This window comes from Chinchilla lanigera, unplaced genomic scaffold (genome assembly GCF_000276665.1).
Source record: "Chinchilla lanigera isolate Chin_1 unplaced genomic scaffold, ChiLan1.0 scaffold00013, whole genome shotgun sequence".
NCBI classification, from domain to species: Eukaryota; Metazoa; Chordata; class Mammalia; order Rodentia; family Chinchillidae; genus Chinchilla; species Chinchilla lanigera.
The window spans coordinates 1,794,659-1,816,048 of NW_004955414.1; the positions used below are offsets into that span (position 1 = coordinate 1,794,659).

Genomic DNA, 21,390 nt, shown 5'->3' on the forward strand with positions numbered 1-21,390 from the left:
CCTCTGACTGTTAGGTTGCAATGGATTCCAAGTGTGGGCAGAAGATGAAAGTCTCCTCCAATCAGCGAACAGTGTCTGCCAGTGGGAACAGGAGATGGAGCCAGAGTCAGGGACTGATGCTCTTGAGTCTTATTTCAAGTTCTTCACTTGTAGGCAAGGCTGCTGTCCATGAACATTAAAGTATTTCATGACAGGGACTCGCTGAGATCAAGATGAACCCAACTCTGCCTACTAGTACTCATTTCAAGGCATCTTTCTGTTTAATCTCTGGGAAGTACAAATATCTAAGATAAAGAGAGAAGTTTTTAGAAGCTAAAAAGTTAGCTCCCTCTTTAGGCCCACAACATTTGTCAAGCACAGCTGGTTAAATGACAACACACATAGAAGTCAATATGGCAGAGAGTCTTAGTCTTAAAGGTGACACTAATAAACTTGTAAAATGTTATAGGTATTCACAGCTTGAAACACAAACTGCTTAAGGCCTTAATCATACAATGCGCTACAAAAATATAGACTTTGTGTATGTTCGTGTTTTTCCTTAGCATTTTAACATTGTTGAGAGTATAGTACATGCCAAGTACTCTTTTAAACTACTGTATATATTTTTAATTACATCTTAATTGAAAGTCAATTTCTAAGTTACTGTAGTTATTCTCATTTCCATGGAGGAAATGAGCTCGGAGAGGTTAAGTAGCTTGTGTAACACCACATGGCCATGGAGTGCTAGGACTGGCATTCAAACCCGGAGATGTTCGATTCTTGTCTGTGAGCACTAAAGTGGCTTCTGCCCTTCCCAGAGCTATTAAGAAGCCAAACTATGACTATGCATGGCAAAGTATAAAGCAAATATTTGTCAGTTTGCTACAGAGCAATGAGATTGCTAACAACACTCAGCACACACTGGTTTTGTAATTTTATTGTTAGAATTCCAACTGCTCTTTTAGAATAATCTACCTCACCATGACTAAAATTTATAGATTTTTAAGATACATATAATTTTTATAAGAATCTCAAGAAGCTAAGGACAAAGTCACTCAGAGATGACAGAAAATGACAGGACTAGCAAATAAAGTGCTAACAACACTTAAAGTAAACTCTGAGTTCTCAAGGTTAGTGATGAAACTGTATTTCATCCTGTTGTACGGGATCAGGTAGCAATTTTCAGTGTTTTTTTTTTAAAGGTGCTTCCACAGAATTGCTTTACAAAATGGAGAAACAACAAAATGATTAAAACTCTGAGGAGATTCTAACTTATGAAACAGACCGAACAGCAGTCAATAGGAGCTTCATGTGACCTCGTGGCCGTGTGTAATAACACTTCCATGTGACAGGAGGACATCATTCAAGGACAGTGTGCTGAAAGGGCTGAGACGATTAGAGTAATTCAGTGCCACTCAAATCTCTGATCAAACCCTTACCCCTTTTAGAGTTACCTTATAAATTTCTAAACTCAACTAGGTCACAAGTACTGCAGAACAAACAACAAATGCAAAACAGTCTAGTTATAATGAGCATTGAGTAGAAAAACATTGCTAAACTCTGAACATCTGGTTTTCTAGAAAAAGTACTGTACTGGAAGTCAGTGGCCTTGAAGTTCCCCCTAATTTACAAGGGCTGAAATAGGAAAAAACTGCAAATTTAGTGGGTTAGAACAGCAGATATTTGAGCTGGGTACAGTGGTGTACACATATAATCCCAGAACTCAGAAGGGTGATGCCAAAGGATTGCTGTGACTTTGAGGCCAGTCTGGGCTACATAGTGAGATTCTGTCTCAGAAAATTAAAACAAAACAAAAACCACAAAAAAAAAAAAAATGTATTATCACTCCATTCTGTAGGATGGAAGTCAAAAATTATCATCTTTAGGACAGTATCTTTCCTAGACTTTTCTTTGTTTCTGGTGATGGCTGGTGACTCTTAGCATTCCTTGGCTTATAGCACCACTATTCAAATCCCTGCCTCTAATTTTAGGCTCTGTCTCTATTTTTCGTGGCTGTTATGTGGACTCAGAACATCCTACCTCCAACTGTGGCACCTTGGTATGCTGAATATTTAAGCAGAAGCAATTTGAGAAAACGACAGAAGCAGACAGGCCCCTCTGTTCATCTCTCATCTCCTCTGTCTTTTGAAGATGCTTAGGTTGCCAGGTGTTCTTCCCCACACCTGAAGGGTGGAAATGTTACACAAAACAGCCAAGATGAATGTAACCAAACAGGCCTTGCTAAGTTCCAGTGTTTATCACCATTAGCTTACACGTTCTTAAGGTCCAATCATAGTTTTGCACCACAGCTCACTCTTTATCAACAATACGCAATAGAATAACTATCACTAATTTCCTATCACCTTGTCTGAAACTCTGTATTGCTTCTATTGTTTGGGTGTTGTTTTGTTTATGTCTGTTTGTTTGTTAATGTATTTTTGCTCTTTATCTTTAAAAAAAAAAAACAGATTTCCTTGTGTTTATGAATCTTTGTTTCTGAAGATTTCCATGTCACATAAAAATCTAGTTAAACCAGACATGGTGGAGTACATCTGTAATCTCAGCACTCTGAGAGACTGAGAGGGGAGTGTCACAAGTTCAAGCCCAAACTGGCCAACTTAGTGATTTAGTGTGACTCTATCTCAAAATAAAAAATTAAAAAAGGCTAAAAATGTAGCTCAGTGCAAAGGGGTCTGGCTTCAATCTCTAGTATCACACACACACACACACACACACACACACACACACATAAAACCCCACAATTTTAGTTAAATAACTGTATATGCTTTTCTCTTGTTTCATTGCTTTTTTATAGGAGTCTCAGTCATGAATTTTACAAGAGATGAAGAAAAATGCATTGTTGTTTTCTCCCCTGCACTGTCTCTCTGTGTCCAAGCTCCCTCTTCTTATGAGGACAACAGTCACTAAGTTAGGGACAAATACAACTTCATTTGCAGTTCATTTCATCTGCAAAGACCCAATTTCCCAAATAAGGTCACATTCACAGGTGTGAGGTAGGGGTTAGAACTTTAACTTACCTTTGGGGGGATACAACTGTACCTCTAACAATAACCTATAAAACAAACAGTATGCACATATTCATCTGAAAGACGTCCCTGACCTCTGAAACCTTGGAATCACTAATGCATGTATTGAGTTTGCTCATGTTTTTCACATTCAACAGTATCTGCTTTTGGTGCTAAAATCACTAGTTAGATCATTATTGACCAGCTGGGTAACTCTGAGGAAGCCACCTATGTCCAGTGCTCCAGCTGCTTCAGAGAAAAAAGCTGATACATGAGCACAACACCATGACTCTGGTACTGAGCAGATAGGTGGTCTGGGGTAAGGAGGGAGGAGTCACAAAGCCTGGGTGCACTGGTGTGCCTAGACATCTCTCTAACAATGGCAGCCAGGAATAGAGAGGCGGGTGGCGGTTTCAATTACAATTCACTGTTTCCCTCAGAAGACTGTAATAAACCAACGCAGTAAATTACAGCTGTGGAAATAATGCCCAGATAGAAGAAATAAAAAGAAATTTATCACCTTAATCAATCTCTTTTTCATACATCAATACAACTCCATCCCCAACTTTATTTGCTTGACCACATCACCCTCCCAAACAATTCTTAGTAATTTTCAACACCAGCCCACCCTTGCTGAGCTGAGGAGTGGGCCGGGTCTTGGAATAGAACCCTCCCTTCCTCTTCTCCGTGGATCAGCAGGACAGGAGCAGCATGGAGGATGGAGCGGCACTGTTAGCCTGGTGAATGGGTGGTCCACAGCAGGGCTAGCAGCGACCGTGCCACCCATGCACTCAGGGCACACTCCCAGTCATAAACACAGCATCATTTCTTTCACACTCTTATTTTTTACCTTCTGCCTGCTCACTTCTCTCTTCTTTTCACCAAAGCTCCCTATTCCTTCCTGGAATTCAGCTGTATAAAGAAATAATGCCAAAAAATCCTTTCAAAGTTAGTAACTGTGCTAACTCAAGGATCCAAGTCCATTTCCCATAGACAGAGTAAAACACATACTACAGCCTAACTAGCATTCCTGTCCTGCAGGACTTGCATTTAACTGGGGGTCACCTTACTTCCTGCTACTGATGGTGGTACCAGCTCCTTCTCAGCTGAAGTCTTCACAACTCTATGGTGTATTCAAAGATGGTGATGAGGACACTGATCTAAATCCCCAGGAGCCTGCCAGTTCCCTGGGGCTTGCAAATGAGTACTACATATTCACTAGGGATAGCAAAGAACTCTCAAAGCCTTAATTTGCATACATGACTGCAGAATCCCTAATAGAGGTCAAAAGGACCCTCCCCCCTTTCCACCTGCCTTTATTCCAGGAACCAGGCAATCCAAATACTTAATCATCAGAAGGCTCACAAGCAGGAACAGGATTTGGAACTACCTAAGCATTTCAAGAGAATAAACCCTGAAACTCTCAAAATAATCTCTTCTTGCTGTTTTCTGGAAAAAAACTGCTCAAAACTGACTCCAATGAGAATTTTGGTGCCAGCAAAATCCTCTTCAAATACTAAGAATTGAGAAAAAGAAAACATATATATTGTTTGAAGTTTTCCTTTTGTTTATTCTTTACTGCATTTAATTTCAATTCTTCACAAGAATTGTATATGTATAGATATATATACTAGACACACATTTTAAGAAAATCGATACCATCCTGCCTCCATAGTCATATTTGTTTTGTAGGATACTCTGAAAAGGGTCATATAGAATAGGGTCCTATAAAATATTCCATATTAATATGGGGGCAATTCCCTCCTCAGAGGATGTTTGAAAATTCCTGGAGATATTTTCTTTGTGACAACTAGGTAGAGGGTTGCCACTGGCACCACAGAAGCAGGAATACTGCAAAATACCTTCAAATGCATAGGACAGTTCCCCACAAAAAAAGAAAGAAATTATCTGACAGAAGCATCTATGCTATCAGTGTTGACAAGCTCTGAAATGAGTACTTGCATTAACAACAAAATCAAAATAAAACCAAACCACAAAAGGCAGAGCCGGAGCCCACTCCAAGAGAGAACATCCCCTCCCTTGCTGGATGGCTTACCCTGGCCAAGGCCGCTGTATCCTAAAAAGCACTATCCCCACCCCCCAGCTCACTTGTGAGTTGATAAAATGAAGAAACACACAGCCTCCCCAGGACACAAAGACACTGCAGTAAGTTCCCTTTGTCCTTGTTCGTTTGAAGCACACTCACATGGATGCAAAGGTCACTGCTGAATTTAAATAACCTTGTGTGATAAATCTGCATGAGCTTGATTTGTTCTACTGGACTTGTTGGATTAAATGAACACAATTTAATGTTCTATAGGACAAGGCCTCCTTTCATGGCTGAAAGAAGGAGCAAGGGTGATTTACAGTTTCACACATACTCATTCGCTACATTATCTGCTTTGTGCCTGGTACTTATGAATATCAACTCATCATCCAGCAGCCATTTCTACCATTCAGGAGAATTTAGCTTTCCATCAGGAAGAGCTGGCATCAGGAAGAAATGAGGAATAAGAGACAATTGCAAAAGATTTCCGCAACATTCCCTCTGAACAAAAAATGTCATTTGCGTTCTGGTCCATCACCATTATTTCCTTCAAATCTCTGTATGATGCACAAAGCAAGGTTTTCTTTCTGATTTCCTGGAAAAGGTGGTTTTATAAGCAGATTACCCTTAAACAGAGTTGTGCATAAACAAAGGGCTTAGTTTACTTAGTACAGTGAATTGTTTTGGAATACTACTATCTTATAAACTACTTTTTAAATTATATGCTAACATTGAATAGTGTTGTTTATTCATTGATGTAGGTTTGAACAACACAGTGAAAAATGATGCTTGATTCTGTATATTTGGAAATAATACAAGCATGTCCAAACTTACAATCTCATTTTTTTATTAAGCACTAATTTTAGGAATCTATATGATGTTTTACACATGACAACTAGCGATAAGTTTTTAAAATTTCTTTTCTATTTTGTAAAACATGAAATATAAGTGGGAAACATGAATATGAAATATATTAAAGTGATTTGGAAAGTAGGTCAAGAACGTACTTTGAATTCAGTCAATTCTCAAAATACGTGGGTGAGTGTGTTGAGGGTATCTACAAAGTGGACTATCTTTTCCGCAGGTGTATCAGAACCAGGTCACCTTTTCTGTTTTCTGTAGGTAACTGAACTCCAGACCATTGCTCTCCAGGCTCCTCAGTGTGACAGCTTCACCTGGGAATCTGTTACAAATGCAAATTACCACGCTCCAGCATAGGAATCTGTAGTCCAACAAGCTCTCAAGGTGATTATCAGGCTAAAGTGTGGTTTGGATGTGGGCTATACCGCTCATTAACATTAACACTTACCTATTATATTGTACAACACATCCCAAAGGGGAAGCTGCTACTGTTTGGACACAATATTTTAACAAGCTAGGCCTTCTTATTCTAATAGGAAAAAAGTCTACACCTAATGCAATCCATAAATGTAAATGAGGTGAGGTGAGAAAAGAAAGGTGTTTCCGTGGCAGACACACCTTTGAAGATTCCTTCCTTTCCAGTGGCCTGGGTGGGGGAGACAGGCAGCTAGTCACTGCAGTAAAGTACACTTCACTCAGGTTTATCCCAAGGTGCTCATGGGAAACAAAAGAAGCTGAGCTCCACCATCACTGAAATGCAAGTGGCGATGCCAGAGAACAGGGCAACAGCCAGAGAGAGAGAGAGAGAGATAGAGAGAGAGAGAGAGAGAAAGTGAGAAAGTGAGAGAAAGCGAGAAAGTGAGAGAGAGAGAGAGACAGCAACTGCAGGAAAGAATTTCGGAAGTCTAAGCCTGACAGTGCTCATCAGAAGATCTGGATTAGGCAAGAATCCTTCTAAACACAGACCTCAGTACAGCAGATGCTAATCCCAGATTATGTTTAACAAGGGAAAAAGAAAGGGTAAGCAGCTTTTTGTGTGTGCCTTTCCCTCTAGAACAATTCGAGTAAGCTACTCAGAAAGAAGACAAAAATAAAACATAACAAGATTCTCTAAAACCTGATTATTATCAAAACCCAAAACAGAAGAAAAATGATGCATGTTTAGTCCTTCTAATTATCTTACAACATCCCAGACTTTCATGACCCTTAGCATGACTTTTCTAATGAAATTAAACCTCTCAAACCCTTCCAACAGCAATGGAGGGGCTTTCAAATTCACCGTAACTGGTTGCTGCTTCTTGGGTACTCATCTGGTCTCTCTCTGCAGATTAACCCATTTTTTTTCAGGCCTCAGATCAGGTGTGCGAAGCTCCTCCAGCAACATAGCCTCTCCAATATGTCACCGTTTCACAGCCCACAGGTTCAGAGCTTTTGTTTTTATGTAACTTACACAGTTGCCCCATTAAGATATTAAATGTTCAATAGTCCATCTCTCCATGAGACTAAATTTCCTAATGCAGAAACTGTCTTCTGTTGGATCACTGCCTCCCCGCCAACACCTTGGTGGACAGCCATACACAGGGCACTTTATGAAACTAAGTGAAGGGCCTTGTGCTCTGTACCAACAAGTAAGGCAAAGCACAACTGACTGCCTTTCATGATGCCTTTCTCAAAAGACAGAGGGGTCCTGAAGCAATCTGCCTGCAGTTTACGGAAAGATAAGAATAATAGTTAACCTTTGCCAAAGGCTCTGCTAAACACTGGCATGTTGGTTTAGTGCTAAGTGATTTCCCTCCTGTAAACATGACTAAACATTTTCCACTTCCCACCTCTGTTTCCCATCTCAGTCTAGATGATCAATGAGCGGCCAGTTTGCATGTCTTTACAAGTGCTGAAAAAAGCAACGTTCTTGTTCACCCAAAGAGACGTAAGTGCCAACCTATTGGTCTCTCCTCTTCAAAACGTGTGGGCAGACCTCCTGAAGCATACACCAGCAAGAAGCCTGCATTTGAGTGAATTCAACTGCTTAGCTCGGAATTAATGAAGAGGTCTTTGTAGAGGCCACAAAAGATCTCACAACATTGCAACTTTTATTTTTCTTAAGTCACAAGAATTACTGAAGAAAGTATACAGACTACTTTTTCTACATGATTCTGTGTCTGGTAAAAAAAAAGCCAACCATAAGTATTGACATAGTTTGAGCTCACATTAAGCAGTTTAATCTTTATTTATTATATAATACATTGCCCAAACAAAACAAAGCTCTATAAATTGCAGCTCTACCGTAGAGAAAGAAATAAAAGGTCAGTTTTTTGGAGTCACCATCCAGTTGAAGAGAAACCTGAAGCATAAATCTTTCTTAAGTACACTGCTTAGCTATACCTCCTGCTTCATCAATGAAAAATGTTATATTAATACAAATATTTCCTATAAAATCTTTACAGGATACAAGGAAATGCCCAAAATTAAAGATACTGTTACAGAGCTCATGGAGTTGTGTAGGTAGCATGATTCCTGGAGAAATACACTGAGTAAGAACTTCACCAGGCTGGTTTCTGTGTGCACAGTGACTTGGGAAGGTAGCTCAGTGGTGGAGCACACATCTCGCATGCCAAAGACCCTGGATTTAATCCCCACGTTCCCAAGGACAAAAGGAAAAGAAGGAAAAGTCTGGCATACAAGTACATGATTCTTTTAGAACTCTGTAGCTTACCAAGGGCCTTAACACATATCATGACATTCAGTTTCGAGAGCAACCCCTGTGGAGTAAGCAAGGCATTCTCACTTTCCAATAAGAAACTGAAGGCCACGGAGATTAAATGACACCTTGTAATTAACATGAAGCAGACGGAATAGAGTATTCACATTTGGGACTTCCCCATGCCAAGCACTGTGCTCAGCATTTCACATAAGGATTCCTGAACTCCTCGCAACAGGCTTTCCTAAGTAAAAACTGAATTTCAGAGGTTCAGTGGCTTGACCAAGCTGATGCAGCCAGTACTGTCCAGTTTAGTCTGTTTTCCCATTGTACTTTGTTGTGTTTCCCAGTTAGGGAGTACAGAGCAATCATTGGAAATGCAGGGTTTCTTTTCTTTATTCTTTTTCTTCTTTCATCACACTAGCAATTGAGCCCAGGGCCTTGCAAGTGCTGGGCAGACAGCTGAGCTACACCTCCAGCCCAAGTCTAGCACTGCTAATCCCAGATGCTTCCTCTTCCCTGGAGCCCTCCCTGAGCATCACCCTCTCCAACCCCACACAGAGCGAAGCTTCCCTCCTGCAGTTATTGCACTGCTTCACTATATCCCATGTATGTAATTATTCCCTTCACTTCGTACCACTTTGGGCTCCTGGCAGACTGGACCATATCCTCAATTTATAGCTTGTTTCTTAGCTCTTATTAGAAAATCAATAGGCACAATAAATACTTAGGTATTGACTAGATGGATAAAAACCATTTTAAAAAATAAAAAAATTCATTTTTTATTATGCATTTGAGAGTTCCAAAGCATACTGTATATTTCTTTTAGAATATTAGACAAGTTAGACAAAATATCACTCCTGGTACAAATGCTTTTGCAAATATGATCAAGGCTCTTATTATATGATAGATACAAAACTGTGATAACACAGGGACTTCTGAAAATTCACATTCAAAATTAAAGTTGTACTTAAGATACATACGTCTTCTCTGCACATATTGCATAATCTAATTCTTCAACATACATCTTCTCTGCACATAATATATAGTCTAATTCTTCACACCTAATCCAAATTCTTACCTTTGACAGCATTTTTTGTTTGTTTTTATTTTTTAATGTTTGAGTCCTAAGCTCAGGAAGTGAACAATGGAGACTGCTACTTTGTGGAGGATTCTGGGGCTGGGCCCGCCATTAGTGATGCAAGCTGCAACAGGAATGAGATGAAAGGAAGAAGCTGACTTACACTGGTTCAGCCTCCACTGGGCTATGGAGTGCAAAGACAACTGTGTCTTCAACTTCTTTACTGGCTTTTTAAACATCTGTAATCTCATTCCTCCATGGGCAAAATGTTTAATTTCATTTTTGTCTCTCCACTTTCCACAGAGCACTTTGTCATAGCAGAAGAATGAATCAGGGGGAACAGTCTAGAAAAGTAAGTGGTTCCCTCTTTGGGTGATGGGGACTTTCCCACACCTAGTGCAGCTCCGGAAAGCTGAGCCAAGACTCTGTTGTATGAGTCCTCTCCATGACATCAGACCCTGTAGCCGATGACCACCTTGCTTTGTAATGAATCCTAAGTCAAATCCTGAGTTAATGCAATAAGAATGTAATAGTCTTCTTAACAGAATGATTGACACAATTGTAATTAGAGAAAATCAGGTTTCCAAAATTCTGGCATTCTCTTTAAATTATGTCAAGGAGAACTGACATTTATAAAATGCTTGAGGTCAGCTGTATGCTTCTACACTAACAAAAAAAGGCAAGAGAAACAGCTATCAACTCTAGCAACAGTTCACCAGGAAGGCTGTCTGTCCATACCAGCAGCAATCAACCTAGCCTTTGACCAGTGTCAGTTTGCTTTTTCAAGGCAAAAACCTTAACATTAGACTAAATTTCAGTAAATTAAAGCCCCATCCCTCACAACTCCCGCTGAATGTTGTGCTGGTCTTTTCAGATCTAAACATGGCAAATCAAAAGAGAGCAGTGAAACTCTGATGTCCACTCTGCAAAGAACCATTCCAGTGCAGGCCCTTGTCTCAGAATGCATTCAGCCAAATTCTATATTTGCTTCTGATGCTTAGGAAAATAGACAAAGTAATCATTAGAAAAGTTGTGAGCAAAAGATCAGAAAATTAAAGTTTTGCATATTTTATGTAAAAATTAAAACACTGGAAGTTATTTTGAATATTGACACTTCATTGACAGTATAGGCATTACAAAATATCTAGAGATGGATAAACCTTCACTGAGATCATTTACAACAAGGTGGGCTAAGACCAAGGTAGGGAAAAATTCCTACAAGTAGACACTTGATAAAGTCAGCTCACTCAAAGAACTCTGCATGGCCAGTCCACTCTGACCCAGGAAAGAAATGGGGGGGTGTCAGCTATCAGAGTGGCCGAGGAACCACATTTTATTATTATGAGTAAAGCACATGTAAGTTTTCTGTGAAAGCTCCTGATTTCTGTTAGAGCACTTCACATCTACACTAAGTGAAATTAAAGCACATCAAATAGATAGGAGGAATACTCAAAAACTACCCCCAGAAAGGACCACATTGTTCTCTACACAATTAACATAAATACATTGGTAGAGAAAAGATCATGCTGATGAACTTAAAATTTAAAAGCTGGACCTCCATTCTTAAAAAAATCATACAAGACTTCCCCTTACCTGTTTTGATATTGATGGCAAAAAAATTCTGTGGATTCCCACTTGTAATCCTGTATGTCAGTTTTTCATTGGAACTGGAGTCGGGGTCTTCAGCTTGGATCTGAATGACAGATACATCCTTGGGTGAATTTTCCATGACAACAGGATAATAAATGGGTTCCGAGGTCAGCGGGGCATTGTCATTCACATCTTCAAGTTCAATGTAGACTTCAATGGTGGAATAGAGTGGAACAACGCCCCTGTCTGTGGCATACACTGTCAGCCAGTACGACCCTGTTGTTTCTCGATCAAGAACGTCTGCAGCAGTGATGACCCCTACGAGAAAATGAAGAGAGCATGACGGCTACAGCAGAGTAAGAGACATTAAGTCAATCAGCCCAGATTCCAAAGGGCTGTGCTACACAGTCTTGGCATATGGGAAAAATCCATAATATGAAATGAAACTAAGATGCTACTCTTTACATAAGAAAATGAGCCTTCTTCAGTTTTCTCACAAATCCTTCATCTGGGTTTTGAAGCTAAATGAGTCTCACACACACACACACTCATACAGCACGCACGCACACACACACACACACATGCAGCATGCATGTGCACATGTACACACACATGCCACACACACATGCAGCATACATATGTGCATGCACACATGTGCGTGCACACACACACACACACACACACACACACACTTAAAGATGAGAGCATGTGAAGAAATGGGAAGAGAGTGGGGCCAAGGGCCAGGTTCAAAATATTCCCTACACTGCACGGGAAATCGGTGCATATCAATTCAATATCTCCATGTGACCTGCTACTCATTGGATTTCCTAAGCAACAAAACATTTTCTAGGGTAAATTATTTTATCTATTTATTCACAAAAATGAAAAAGACCTTTCAAATGTTCTTTTGACTGTTACAATGGAAAATATTTTGCTTACAAAGATGTTAGCCTCCTCCATGACATTTCCCTATAAACCAAATATCACAGTTATTCTACGTAAAATCTATGCCACTCAAGAACTCTACAGAAGGTCCTAAATAAGCCCTGATATGCTTTGGCAGACACTCACAGACAATCATAAAAGGTACACGAAATGCCCAGTGTGCTTCCTCATACCTTTCCCATTTTGTAGTGTCAACCAGGAAATCAGGTGTCTGGTAGAATAGTCAAGACAGTGTTTCTATATGTCTTTTTATCCCTCACCTAAATCACCAGGCTACAAAAATTTACCACAGAGACAGGTTCATAAACACTATCCATCATGATGGGAAATTCCAGTTCAGCTTATAAAATCTTTAAAAGCAGTCAGGATACTTAGTAAGGTGTGAAATTCATGTCAATCCTTGGAGAAGAGAGTTCTTCAGTGAAAAGTGCCCTAGTCTTCTGTCTTCTGTATTTCTATTGTGCTTTTACCTAAATTTAGCACACAATTTGGCCTATAGACCAAGGAAATTGCTAATATTAACAACTAACAGGAGGGAAAACCACTGTCTGAAGCAGTTCTCCATGCTGGAGTACTCAAAGTTGCCTAAAACTCGAAATAGCTAAAATATTCAAAGGCAGATAAACAAATTGATGTTTAAGTTTTAGCTCCAAAGTTATTCACCAAAGAATCCTGCATCATGAAATATGCTGGGACAAGACAATCTTAAATATTCTCAATGGAAATACATAAAACATAATAGGCTCCTATAAAATCATGGGTGACATTTAGAAGTCAGAGTAGAAATACTCGTACGATATTAGGAAAATATGTACCAGAAAACAGAAGTGAAAAAAAAAGAGATGTGAAGACAAAAGTTATAAGCACAGCAATGGGTCCACTGATTGAGTGTAGAATAGTCTTATAAACTGAGTTAAAACAGAACAGAGGGCCAACATGACGCTAAGGTCCAGAGAAGGCTCTGATGCCTGCAGATCTGACTAAATGTAAGTATACCTATAAGCACAGGACACACACCTATCATGGACACAGCGTGCAGCCCAAGTCACGCTCATGGACAGTAATGCAGTCCATGGGAGTCAGACCTCTGCAAATCAGACAGTGAACAAGTAACAGGAAACCAGGCAGTTTCTGGACTGGAGACAGAGAGTAGGCAAGCGTGGGCTAGAATGAACACAGGGCAAAAAAAAAGATGCTCTACAGATGCCCTGAAGCTCCTCTGACTTAGTCTGTCTATTTGCTTCATACATCTGCAGATCCCTTTGCTGGACACTGGCGAAAAATAGATAAATGAGAATGTCTCTGGCATCAGGAGATTTGCAGTCCAGCCGGGAAGACAGGACTCTAAAGAAGTGCTCTCTGCTCGGGAGATGACCTCATAGTCAACAGCTGGGAGGCTTTCATTTCACCTGACTCACATACTGGGAAGGAGAAGAATTTAGAACCTGAAGGGGACAGGAGGAAGAGAATCAGAATTTTCTGAGGATCCAAAATGTGCTGTGAGACTTGCAACACAACTTCCACGCAATATAAACTTCACAGTTTTCTCTTACAGATGATGGCTCTACACTGGTAACTTAGCCAAGGTTCCACGGCTAATTGTGAAACCCAGGCTCGTCAGCCTAAAATGCTCCAGTCTCAAACACAGGATTCAGTACTTACTACCTCTTTGACCCTGGTTTCAAGGTGTTCAGCTCAAGCATCCCGCTTCCCCTCAAACTCTCAGTGCTGCGGTGATCATTGTAAGTATGGCAAGACTTTGGTAAGATGCTAGCAGCACACTAGAGGTTGAGGGCGTATTAAATCAATAAGCACCGAATACATTACCACAAGCTTTGAAAACAGTAACCGCATCCCACACCAGAGGACAATCCTGAGAAAACAGAATTTTGGGAGGGGCTGTCATTTTAGATGTTTCTTCTCTGTTCACTCAGCATTGGTGGCACGATCATTGTGAATTGCCCATGACATCGTTTTTCAGGAAACTATCTCACAGTTTGGGGGAATAGCAAAGTAAGGCTAGAGAGAACTAAAGAGAACTAAAGGCTAAAGAGAACATAACCCAATAAAAAACCCGTGAAACCCATCAAAGCGGTTGGATCGGCCTTGATGGTCACTGTGCCAGAAGAGACAAGTGTGCACACACGCACCTACACAGATTTGCAGGCGCAGCACTGATATGTGATCCCAGGAAGGCGTTTAGGCCTCTTCTCTTCCAACTGTGATGCTATATTATAGGCTTTGGACGTTAATTACTTTTGAGAAGTTCTTGTATGAAATACTTCTACTACCACAAATTAAAATATATGGGTAGATTTTTGTTCTAATTTTCAGTGAAGGATCAGCTATATAGGCTAAAAATTAGAAGTAACTCTCATGAAATTAAAATATGAATATGGCTATATTTACTCAGTGACTAAAAAAGTACAAATGAGAATCTTGGAACATGATGTTCAGGCATCAGTTTTGTGATCTGAAAATTTGAAGCCAAACTAAAAAGAAAAAATCATGCATGTTAATTACTATAAGATTTGTCCAAATCTCCATATTAACCATTTATCAACATACATGTCCACTGTCAGCATTCCTCACTCGTTCTGGTATCCCACAGCTCATGATAACCACATATTCAAAACTACAAATGTAAATCCATGTAATCATTTTATCATGCAGACTCCCACTTGTGAAGCTGACCGAGGATTGTGAAAATGTAATGTCAAGAACCTTTAGCCCTATGACCACCACCATGCATTTCTCATTAGTTTTATTTTTAAATTTAGGTATCTAGCAAGGTGTAAACTGTAAATATCTAAAATAAAAACTTGATCAGTTTTGATAATTAGGAAACTATCATTGTACTAAAGACAACATATCCATCATCCCACCAAATATCCTTCTTCTCATTTTTAATCACTGGCTTCCAACTTTCCCTATTCCCAGAAAACCCCAGAAGATCTTATATCACTACAGCTACTATGCATTTTCTAAAACAGTATAGAAGTTGAATCATATAGGATGTAATACATTTTCCAATTTCTTTTAAAAAGAATAATTATTGTAAGGCTCACCAATGTTTTTGTGTGTATGACAACATATTATTGCTTTCCACTGGTAGTAGTCCGTCATAAAGGTATACCACAGTGATTTTTAACCATTGATCTGGTAGACATTTCAGTAGCTTTCAGGTTAGAGTTACATTACAAACAAAGCTTCTAAGGACATTCACATACACGGTTTGTCTGGCAGGATACTTTCATTGATCTTGAACAGTAATTTAAAATGACTGAATTACCCATTTGATGTGTATTTGCACCATTTTACATTTTTACTCATAGTAATAAGAAAAGTTCCAGTTGCTCTACATCCTCACTTATGGCAGGCTTAGAAGGTTTAATTGCCTTAATTTTAGACATTCTAGTGGTATGTAATTGTATTTTATTGTACTTTTAATTTGCATGTTCCTGATGATGCTGAATATCTTTAACAGTGTTAATGTGGGCTTCAGAGGCAGAAGGAAAACTAGCTAACCACAGACTGAACAATTCAGCAACTTAGTAAGAGCCTGTGTCCAAATGTACAGCAAAAATGTCTGGAGCTGTAGCTCAGTGCAAAGGCCTTGGGTTCAGTCTCAAGTTTCACAAACTTCACATGTCAGTAGAACAGTCTTGATAAAGGTGGCTGTACAATAAAAAGTCAAGAAGTACACAGAGGTGATCAAAAATATGTTGAATGTTTAAATAAACATAAAGGAAATGTCAGCAAAATTAAACGAAAGGGGATAAATCCAGATACAGGGTATCATAAACCTTCCAACTTTACTCTTACATGTCAAAATTATGAAAGTATTTCAGATTTTTTGTGTTTCCACATAAACTTTAGAATCAGTTTTATAATCTATAAGAAATGCAGAAAGCAAACAGAGCTTTTATTGCATTTACACTGAACCTATATATCAATTTTGAAAGAACTGGTACCTTGTCTACTGATCTATGAAAATGGTATTTCTTTCCATTTATTTACCTTCTTTTATTTCTTTTTGCAGTGCTTTTTAGTTTCAGGATACAGATTTTGCATATCTCTTATCAAATTTATCTCTAGTTAGTTCATATTTTTTATGTTATTGGAAATGGCACTATTTTAATTTCAATTGTTGTTATTAGCATATAAAATATGCTGCATCCTCATGAAAATTACATAGTTCTGAAAGATCTTTTATAAATTCTATAGAATTTTCCACATAATCACATTGACCCCAGATGCAGAAAGTTTTATGACCACTAGCAGTGCTGTTACCACCTCCTTCACGCCCTTCACTGTTTAGTTCCTGTGTACCTGATACCCTAAAGGTAATAAATGCATTTTTCATTAAGTATTTCAGATCTCTCAATCATTCAACAAATATTTAATATTAGAAGCACTCCTGATGCAGTTATAATTTTTATCTCCATTCTGAAGATAGAAAAATGAAAATTTAGCTTCACTCAGCCAGTAATTATAATCTCTAGTTTTTCGACTTTGGGCTGTTAGACTTGAGACAAGTTGTTAACCAAGACTGTATTGTCTCCTCCTTAATCTATTAGATTTCAAAGCCACATAGGATTTCATGTCCGAAGTTTTCTCTTCTGATGGAGAGAGGACATTAATGGAACAAATAATATTAAAGTTAACCTGTTTTCTTATCGGGGTTCTACATACTGACTGTTGAAATCATAAAAAGATACTTCTTGGTGTATCTTGTTATGTTTTTAGTATATAAGTATGAAAAATAAAAGCAAAACTGATAAGAATCTATTTTTATTTATTAAGAACATGTAGAATATAGATGTTTTTGGCATGTCTTTGGGCCATTACTCACACTGTTCTGGAGTGTTCATCTTAGGAAGGGAATTTCCTTTCATTTGCCTGGTAACAGAAAGTGGAGTGGATAAGGGTAGAGTGTCTGGTTAATTGCTGTGGTGAACCCGCCCATAGTAGTGTTTGGCACATAGCAGGCACTCAGAGAACATGTGTAGATGACATTCAATCAGCAATAAGCTAAGTGATGGAGACCACTATGAAGCAGACCTGAGCAGGACTTAAACTAACCGTTTGGCTTTTCATGTTTACTTGTGATGCAACAGTGATGCTACATTATAGGCTCTGGATGTGAAATACTTTTGAGAAGTTGTTGCATGAAATACTTCTACTACCACAAATTAAAATACATGGGTAGATTTTTGCTCTATTTTTCAATGAAGGATCAGATATATAGGCTAGAAATTAGAAGTAACTCTCATGAAAATAAAATATGAATATGGCTATATTTACTCAGTGAATAAATATTTACTCAGTGAGTCTGGAGATGGCAGCCTGTAATGGCAGGTGAAGCCTTGGCACCTTGAAGGACAAGACAAGGCCACAGCTAAGGACACCTGGCTCCAACCTCTATTAACTAGATAAAAACTGTAGCTGCAGGCATCACACTCCTGGGTGGAGACCTTCCTGAAGAGAACATTGTTCTCTTGAGTTAACACAATGTACTACTTGAAAAAGTCCTTAAAGAGATTCCCAAGGTCCTGCCCAGATTCCTGCATTTTCTCCAGTGTTCCCCTCCTTTGTTTGATAACATAATAAATATAGGCTGCCCAGAGAAGTTCTTTGCCTTAGCCCCCAAAATCTCGAATTATGTGCAAGGGTTTGGAACCTTCTGGAGTCCTGAAATCATTTCATTTGTCTCATTTATTTAAACCTTCACCATCTACTCCTTCAGGAGATTACAGGCCTGATCAGTCGGCAATAACTAGGGGATAATATTACGATACAAATGTACATCACTGAAACGGCAAATCAATCAGCCTCACTCAATCAGATCTGAGAAGGACTTCAAAGAAGACTAGATAGGACTGACCCCTTAATGAAAGCACCCCGCATCACAGCATCTCTGGCCCAGCACTAGTGTCCACTCTGAGTCAGGTGACAGGGCCCACACTGTGCACTTGCAGTACGAGCAAATGCAGACTTCTTCACTGTAAAAGCCCCACCACAGACATCAAAGGTTCTAGTTTAATTCCCAGTTCCCACCCCTGCCCTGAGGTTAGATCTTCATGTTTACCATTTCTGGAATGTATGGTTGTAAACTGGTTGTAAACGCCCTGCCCTTCCTGGATTCCCAAAATGTATTGTTCTTTCCGTAAATGCTCTACCCCTCCCGGATTCTTGGAATGTACTGTTCCAGCCATTAAAAAAAAAAAGAGTCCCCTCACTGTTACAGATGTGACATGTGTTTGCCAAACAGGATGCAGTTTTAGGGTATAAAAGCTACTCTCATCCCTGGATGGGCACTGGTCTGATCCTTCCCTGGGTGGAGGTTCTCAGTCAGTCCCTGGCCAGGAACAAAGGCTGGTCCTAAATTTAAGTTGGCGGTCCGTGTGTCTTGGTGTTTGTCAGCCGGTACCATTTGGTTCATTTCTGGTTGCGAGTCCAGAACATTAACACTGAGGCAAAATTTTGGTCTCTGTAATCTCAGATGCTGTTTGTACCTGAGCCTCCATGAAAATCCCAAGATAACACAGAACGAGTCTGCAAACAACTTTTCATACATGATAACTCTTCAAATATAAGTATATGACCACATCTTCCTGGGCTTTTCCCTCTGGCCTCAGAATTCCTTCCTCATGTGCCATGCTGGCACCTCATCCTGGCTTCAAAACACCTGCCTCAGAATCGATGGGATATGATCTGTACACACTGGCAAATGTGTACTACCTGGAGATACGAATGGGTTTTAAATAATGTCTCACTAGAAATACAGACCCAATCACAGGGAGCTTCTAGCATATTCCAGGCAGTGCTGTTCAGCAGAAAGCACTCAACTGAAGTTCTCTGACAGAAAGATTACCTTTCCCTCACCAGTCACTGAAGCATTTAAACAGATTCAATTGAGAAGTTCAAACTTTGTCCTGATAATTATGAAAATGCCGTTCAAAAGTTTTTCGGATGTGCATTTGAGATTTTTCATGCTTTTTATTTTTGAGAAATGCTCCTTTTATTTTATAATGCTGAAAAAGTAGTTTAATATTCTGAGTGATTTATCAAACACTTTTTATAAAACATAAAAGTGATAGACTCTTTGCAAACATGTACTAATTAAAAATTTAAAAGTTGTGCAGGGGATATAGCTCAGCAGCACAACACCTGCCTGGCAAGCACAAGGTCTTTAGTTTGAGTTTCCAGGACCAAAAAAAAAAAATTAAAATTGAAACAAGTGATAGACTCATTATGCTTACTCTTCCTGGAATTATTTTTTTAATTTAATAGTTATTAACCCAAAAGGATATAAATTTTGCTTTCCTATATAATCTCTATTTGCTGTCTAACAAAGGCAGGAACAGATGGTAATTCTATGAGAATCTTAATATTTAATTGTATAAGTACTGTATACATACAGTTTTTATTTATTTCTGAAGAATTGTTCAGTTTGAATTTGAATTAGTTGATCCCAGCATGAAATATATATTAACTATAATTGGTCTTTTTTATTCACAACTAAATACTAGAAAAATATATGTGTACATTGTATTCATTCAATTTGCTCTAGTATTTGAGATAAATGGGAAAAATGGATGGAGTTTTTTGTAATCAGACACGTGATACTCATTCTACTTTCTAGCCATAACCCTGTATGCCACATGCAAAGTCTCAAATGACGTTTTGCTCCAAAAAATGGCGCCCGACTCCCACAGCAGACCTGAATAACCTGTGAACCCATGATTTCAGGAATGCTATGGGGGTCACATGCTTACTCATGATGAAAATTATCCTACTGAGATAAGTAGAGCAGTTAAAAACAAACAAATGAACTTCGACAAAGCAAAGCAAAACAAAACAAAACAAAACTAAAACAAACTACCTTGCTGTTAAATGCTTTATAACATATGTGTAATATATTTTTAAAATTTCTAATCATTCAAAATATTAATGCTTAATTCTGAGTGCATGAAAGGTTTTTACCTTTTTATTCTGAACAATTATAGATTCAAAAGTAAGTGCAAAGAAATAGAGTTCATTACTCCTTTCACTTACTCACCCCAATGTTAACATCTCAGTCCACTTCTACACTGCTTATTTCAAAAGCCAAATTCTAACTAGATGCATTTTCAAAAGCACATGGATTCTCTTCTCCATGCCCAGCTTTAGCCAGTGCTTGCTTGTCTCCATCAAGATCACACAGATACTATTTTTCTTTCTTTTGTTACGCATTCCTGGACCCGTGTAAGGCTCATAGTGCTGTAGCAAGGAGCATTGTTCTGCACTGAATATGATAATAACTAAGGAAGAATGGGGATTTTATCCTCATAAGACCAAACAGGGTGACTCCAGACATCCTAGAATCTGTACCTGCCTCCAGTCTGAAATACATGGTACATCTGAGACGAGCTGAATGGGAAGAACCAGGTCAGTAACGCAACTGTAGGTGAAGAGAATCTTTTTTTTTTTTTTTTTTGGTTTTTCTTCGGCACCGGGAACCGAACTCACGACCTTGCGCATGCTAGGCAGGCGCTTTTGCCGCTGAGCTAAATCCCCAGGCCCTAAGAGAATCTTTTGTAATGTTTCAAATAATTTTTGTTTATATATATTACACACGCATATACTTTTAAATACTTTATCATATATTTTCATATATAATGTATCTAAATACATACCTTAATTCCGTATATGAAGTGGGAATTTCTAAGTGAGTTCCCTCGCTAATCAAGCGTCAAGGTCAGGTCTGGAATGCGGAACTCTAATAGGAGCCACATACTCCTTTCACTGCACACGCTGAGGCACCTGCGGTTGCATTACCATGAGAAAGAAGGCAACGGCAAGCCCAGTGTGCTCCTCACTGGGGGTTAGTATCAGCTCACAGGTAACAGGAAATTCAGTAGTCCCACTATTCTCCTCAATTTCTAACAGTTGCTGCCCTGTGTTCTTCTGAATCTAATTTTGTATCTCCCGGGAAGATTCTCAGATTTTGGATTGGTTTGAGACCAGGCAGCTGGAGGACTGACTCCTCTTTAATACAAGTCCTTTCCTTCTGTGCACAGCTGCACAGGTACCCTCTGCCCCCTGCCACCCCGCCTGCCTCTCTTCCTCTCGTCTCTAGGCGGAGCCCGAGAGCCCTCCACACAGCCGGCTGGGGTCT

The 21,390-nt window shown here is 39.2% G+C and overlaps 1 protein-coding gene across 2 annotated transcripts in view; it reads right to left on the bottom strand.

Annotated features, from left to right (window-relative positions):
- Window positions 1-21,390, bottom strand: part of Fat3 (FAT atypical cadherin 3) — a gene marked incomplete at its 5' end in the record, with an annotated part of 616,828 nt that overhangs the window by 327,572 nt on the left and 267,866 nt on the right. For both annotated transcript variants that reach the window (XM_005379721.2, XM_013512035.1), the window contains 1 exon segment: window positions 11,286-11,600. In XM_005379721.2, the coding sequence (XP_005379778.1) occupies window positions 11,286-11,600 (315 nt within the window).